At 38.2% G+C, this 6,609-nt stretch overlaps 1 protein-coding gene across 1 annotated transcript; it reads left to right on the plus strand.

Moving 5' to 3' along the window:
• Positions 1-5,350: 5,350 nt before the first annotated feature.
• LOC110875386 (toll/interleukin-1 receptor-like protein) lies at positions 5,351-5,983 on the plus strand. The gene has a single exon (XM_022123582.1). The coding sequence runs from the start codon at positions 5,351-5,353 to the stop codon at positions 5,981-5,983; it is 633 nt and encodes a 210-aa protein (XP_021979274.1).
• The last annotated feature ends 626 nt before the right edge of the window (positions 5,984-6,609 follow it).

The raw sequence follows: 6,609 nt of genomic DNA on the forward strand, positions 1-6,609 counted from the left end.
GACTAAATCTGCCCATTTCTTACCAATTAAAGAAACTTTCAGTATGGAACAATTAGCCATGTTGTATGTGAATGAAATAGTTTCATTACATGGGATTCCTTTATCTATTATGTTTGACAGAGATAGTCGTTTTACTTCTCATTTCTGGACAAGTTTTCAGAAAGCAAAGCAATGGGAATCAGTTTAAATCTAAGTACAACTTATCGTCCTCAAACAGATGGTCAAAGTGAATGGACAATCCAAACGATGGAGGATATGCTTTGAGCCGGTGTGATAGATACAATACTAGCTATCATACAAGCATTAATGCAACACCATTTGAAGCACTCTATGGACGTAAATGCCGAACACCAGTATGTTAGGAAGAAATTGGGGAAAAGCAATTGTCAGGTCCCGAGATTTGGCAAAAACAACTGACCAAATTTTTCAAGTCAAGGAAAGACTGAAAGCAGTAGGAGATCGTCAAAAGAGTTATGCAGATAACAGACGCAAACCGCTAGAGTTTCAAGTTGGAGACAAGGTACTATTGAAAGTCTCACCATGGAAAGGAGTTGTTAGATTTGGTAAGCGGGGCGCGAGAGGCCATAACTTCCCGGTCACGTTTGACGACACGTGACGTCCACGTGTTCAACCTACCCTCATGACTGGTCAACCCTAAGCCTAGCTAGCAGGCTCTCGTGAGCCGCGAAAGAATAAGCCTTCGGCTGTCGCGAGGCGCGACAGGGTCAAAGTTCACGTATAAATACATTATAAATGGAATATGGGTTTTTAGCTCATTTGTTTAATATAAAAAGTTTGGTGTTTTACAAACTTTAAAATTATTTCCTAACTACGATCCTGATATTTTAATTCCGTTGTAATATTAATAAACATCGATACCACCAGTCAGCTCTCGCGGCGCCCGCTCCCAGGGTGGGGTCGGGGGCTGCGACACCGGGGACCCCGACCCGTTCAATGTGGGTCCACCCCTGGTTACAATATACAATATCAAGCTCTCAACTCTCTCTCTCTAGTTTCTCTCTCTACGCTCCTTCAAGCTCTATGTAAACAGAGATGCCTACTAGTAATTATAGAATCCTGCTAGTGGCTTACATTGAAACACAAGACACTTATACGAAACAAGATGAAACAACATGATTATGAATGAACACAATGGATATAATCGAAATACATGCGAATATATTTTTGTATTTCGATGAAGCTTTGTACTGTGTCGAAACAGACTTTTGAATAGACTAAGTCTATTTCGATCAAGGTCTATTTAGATCATATGTTTTTTTTTGTTTCAAGGGTAAATTACTTTTTGAATCCCTGTGTTTTATGGATTTTAACCACTTGAGTCCAAAAGCAAAAAGTTTAACGACCTGAGTCCAGATAAGCATTTTCTTTAACCATTTGAGTCCAAATTTCTAACATTGTTAGAATTTTTTTGGTTAAGTATTGTTAAATGACCAAAATACCCTTATATTCATTAAATAAAAAAAATAAATGGCCCTATATTAAGAAATAGAAAAATAAATGCCCCCAAAATACCCTTGAACATGAACCTAGGGTTCTTATTAGGGACCGCCACTACAATACGTGATCCATTCCCTGATCAATAATGTGCAAACGGACCGATGGGTCAGTCGCTTGTATGATGGCCTTATTTGCAGCCATGAATAAGAACTTAATGTATGGTGTGGTTTGGTGAAGTAATTCAAAAGCTTAGATTCTTTATTCTCGAGTGACCTCTAGAGGAAGGGTTACTCCCCTGGAAACGATATCGTTTGGATTGATGTTGGTTTGTAGAAGAGATGATCTTGATTTCAAACCTATGGCAAAATAATACGATACCCGTTGTAATGAATCGCCTAGAGGGTTTGCTGAACACCAGATTTTGGAAAGAATCGATTCGGCTAATCGGGTGTCCCTACAACCCACAGCCTCCGCACACGCCAGTAACAAATGCACCAATTACAGCCCATCATCTACACCATTCACCCTCATTTGATCCTGATCATGATCATGTTTTGACCGTTGGATCATCGTAGGAACATCTGTGTTGTTGTCAGGCATCAGGAAAGTGTTATGATCAAGATCGACGTCAAAGTGGGGGGGGGGGACGAAGAGGTTGATGTTTGTGGAGAGATTGACGACATCAGTGGTGGGGGTGAGACGGTGGTGGTGGGTGTTTGGAGGTGGCGGTAGTGCGATGGTGGTGGCGGTAGTGGGGATGATGGTGGGGATGGTGGCTGTGCGGTGGAGTTTAGAGAGAGAGAGAGAGAGAGAGAGAGAGAAGAGACTTGTACTAATGTACATATAAGACTTGTACTTTGTGTGTAAATGACCAAATTACCCTCATAGTTAACAAATTTGGTGGATGGAGTTAGAAATTTGAACTCAAATGGTTAAAGAAAATGCTTATGAGGACTCAGTTCATTAAACTTTTTACTTTTAAACTTAAGTAGTTAAAATACATAAAACACAGTAACTCAAAAAGTAATTTACCCTTATTTCAATTATAACCACAAGTTCATTATGTATCTTTCTATTTCGTTTCTATACATGCACACGTATTGAGCTTGTTAGGTCATGATGACATCATGAGAACGAGAGAGCTGCATCATGATGACAAAATGCATCAACAATTTATACATTATTTTCTTTAAAATTAAAATAATTATTTTAAGAGAAGTGGATAAGATATTAGGGGCTGTTTGGTAGCCTCTTAATGATTCCATTAAGAGGCTACATCTGAATGGGATAGAGTTATGTGTGTTTGGTTTGTTAAGTGGACACCTCTTAATGGTTCCATATGCCTCTGACCGATTCAGTTTTGAAACATCGCTGAATGAGAATCAAAGAACTAAATACCCACAAATACCCACGTATGTAACACACGTTCCTTCCATCTATACTTCTCTTCTCTTCTCGCGACCACCATACAAGCACATCAATTGCAGATTCCAAGTAAATCATCGCTCACAAGCAGGTAATCTTTCTTCGATCGCTATGTGTGCGTTTTGATGTCTGTTAATGAGGTCTGTTATGGTTTTCTATGTTATGAGCAACTACTAAATCATGAATTAAATACGATAAGATGCAAATATGTTACTTAGAGATCGAAATTCAGGGAACTTCATCACCAATTTGATGTTTAGGGTTTATGTTTAGGGCATGAATCAGTGACTGATGCATAGTGGCTTGAAGTGAGATGTCATACATGCGTAAGATACATATGTAATTCGAGATTTAATTCAGATACAATTATGCAGGGGACGTTTACCAATGTTTTTTTTAATCCCATTTGAGGTGTTTAAAGTATACTTTTTCATGGGTTAAAAAACATACCTGCATAACATGGAAAATGAAGAAGGTTTTGCTTAATGATGGTTTGAGTAGTTAACATTTCTATGTAATCTGAATTTAGATTGTTAAGTAATTGCTATGTTTAGACTCGTGTTCTGGCTACGGCTCAAGAGCTACCCAGGATCGGATCGGTAAAAAGCTCGAACGAGTCAAGCTTTAACGATTCCGAGCCCGAGCCCGAGCTCGGGCCTAAAATATGACCCGTTTAGCTATCGAGCCCGAGCTTGAGCTTTGCATACAAAGATCGTTTAGGCTCACGAGCCTAAACATAATTTTATATCAATTATATATATATATATATATATATATATATATATATATATATATATATATATATATATATATATTATAACATTAGTTGGCCGAGCTCGAGCCGAGCTTTGACTCGTTTAAGCTATATTGAAGCGAGCTCTAGCCGAGCTTGGAACTCGTTTAAAATTGTTCTTAAATAATCTCGAGCCGAGCCGGACTCGAGCTTTGGATTTTACTTACGAGCCGAGCTCGAGCTCAAAATTTTAGGCTCGAACCGAACCGAGCTCGAGCTTCACAAAAAACATCACGAGCCGAGCTCGAGTAGTGGAAGGCTTGGGCTCGGCCCGGCTCGTTTACACCCCTAGTATTTTCTGTTAGAAACGTACTTTGGCTGGTGCTTCTTTCTCTTATGTTGATTTGTGTTATTATGATTTTGGGCAACATATGGCCTATGGCTGTTAAATGGGTCGTTCATGGGTTGTTGAATGAAACTTGAAACCACAAATTTTACATGACCAAAAACATGACTTGAGCTTAGTGTTTGACTTGTTATATGTATTTATACAGAGTAATCTTTGGAGCTCTTAGCACATTTCAATTCCATAAATCTCCTTCTGAACTGACTTAAAAATCATATACATGTCCCAAAAATTTACTCAAATAAAACTATTTGAAGCTGACACTAATTTTGCGTGTTGTCAGGGCAGCTTTAACATAATTGATCAAAAACAAAATAACAGTGTTGTGAGTCTACACCATGAAAACAAAATTCGCATTAACTGAACATAAAAAAGAATCTTTTTAACTGACAAAGCTTCTCCACATCTGTGTTTACCTGTTGCGAATGAAGGCAAACCCATGACCAGATCAGCAGTATCATTTACTTGAGGTGCAAACGAGCCGCGACTCGCGAGCTACTCCCGATCGGCTTGAGAAAAAACTCGAAACGAGTCGAGCCTTATCGAGCCGGATGGGAGGGGATTGCACATGATTCACGAGTTTTAAAAGAAGTAGCGTTTAACCCGACTTCCGGGTTTTCCTTGCCCCCAACCAGGTTTTTAATCATTTTAACTTTGATTATTTATAAATTACCTATTGTTTATGTAACAGTTTTGATACAAGGTGGAGAAAATGTTGGGCAGTTCGTTCACGACATAGAATGGGGTTCACAAGACATCGAGTATATGACTACTTTGCGTAACCAGATAGCTAGCCAACTAATTTGAAATGTTTAAAATTAAAATTCTACGCAAATTTTTAATTTCTAGTTGAATTTTAGTATTTTTTTTTAGAATTTTGAAGGATTTATATGTAATTTGGATTTTCTGTAATGTTATGTGTTTTCAATTTATTATTATTAATCTTCCAGAACCGTCATTCAGAACCGTCATTCAGAGCACTGGCCAAACAGATACATTTAATTCAGCATAAAATAGTGAGGGGTAAAGTAGTCATTGTGCATAGTCATTCAGATGTCCAACCAAACAACACTTTTTGGTTCAGCACTTTCTGGTTCAGAGTCTCTTACCCATTCAGACCTCTTACTGGTTCAGCACTTACCCATTCAGAGTTTGCCAAACGGCCCCTTATTCTCCCCTGTAGAACCTTGCTTCATTTGTTAAAAGTCAAACCTCAATTGTCACAGATACACAAACCGCGACTTTTTGAATTTTGACGCCTTTTTCGCATTTTTATATCCCATCCCCTTCCTTTGTCTTCCTTCATCTTCCGAAATCTATCGATTTCAATGGTTTCTACTTTAGCATCTTCTTCCCGCACATATCCCACTCCTGCTGTTAGGTATGACGTGTTCCTAAGCTTCAGAGGAGAAGACACTCGTCATAGTTTTAGAGATCATCTCTATGAAGCATTACTCCAATCAGGTTTTCGCACTTTCAGAGACAATGATGAAATCGACAGAAGTCAACAACTCAAGCCAGAAATAGAGACTGCAATAATGGAATCAAGGGCTTCAATAGTTGTGTTGTCGGCGAACTATGCTAATTCTAGATGGTGTCTTGATGAGCTTTGTTTGATCCTCCAGCAAATGAAGAACTGCAATCATTTCGTTTTACCTGTTTTTTATCATGTGGATCCATCAGATGTTAGGAACCAAACAGGAAGTTTCACTTTTGAAAGGTCTGTCTGGACATCTGTTGCTAATTTGACTACCAACTTTTTAAAATGTTTGGCATGTTTGGGAATAGAAGTAAATAAAGAGTCAAAATGGACAGAGGTTAATATGAGGCGGTGGAAGGGAGCACTAACGGAGGTTGCTAATTTGATTGGCTTCGACTTTTCACGGTATATATGCTTTCTCTCTATTCATGTCTATAATTACGGCTGTAAACGAACTGATCGTTTAACAAACAGTTCGTGAAATGTTTGGCGGGATGTTCATTTACATTCGTTCGTTTAATTAATGAACGGACATGAACAAGAAATTACGTTCGGTTAGTTAGATGATTGAACACCAACATATGTTCCGTTCATTCAATTGCGTTCGTGAACGTTAACTAAGGTGTTCATGAACATTTCTTCATGTTCGTTTGTTATTTCGTTCATTAAAGATTTTTCAACATTAATATATTTTATCTAAACTTATTATATTCTTTAATTTTTATTTATCTCATTACCTAAACAAATAAAATAAGAAACCATATATGCACCTTGTTTACTCACCATTCCCCTTTCCTCCTCATTAATACTATTGACCTTCGTTCAACAATTTGGTTTAAGGTCTAACGCCACTCCCTCTCGCCCACCTCTAGCCACCTCCATCTTCGTCGATTTTATCTGCTCGTTTGTGTTCGTGAACACGTTCCTTTCCTTAATGAACGAACACAGACATAAAATCTCGTTCGATAAGTGTTCATGAACCGTTCCTGAACACATTATATCATTAACAAACGAACACGAACAAGGCCTTGTTCGTGTTCATTCGGTTCATTTACATCCCTATCTATAATTAAAGGGTGTACATATTTGCACACCAAAATGCCTATC

Source organism: Helianthus annuus, chromosome 9 (genome assembly GCF_002127325.2).
Source record: "Helianthus annuus cultivar XRQ/B chromosome 9, HanXRQr2.0-SUNRISE, whole genome shotgun sequence".
Classification (NCBI taxonomy): domain Eukaryota; kingdom Viridiplantae; phylum Streptophyta; class Magnoliopsida; order Asterales; family Asteraceae; genus Helianthus; species Helianthus annuus.

Coding starts and splice junctions, on each gene's coding strand:
- LOC110875386 (XM_022123582.1), top strand. CDS start 5,351: ATGGTTTCTACTTTAGCATCTTCTTCCCGCACATATCCCACTCCTGCT.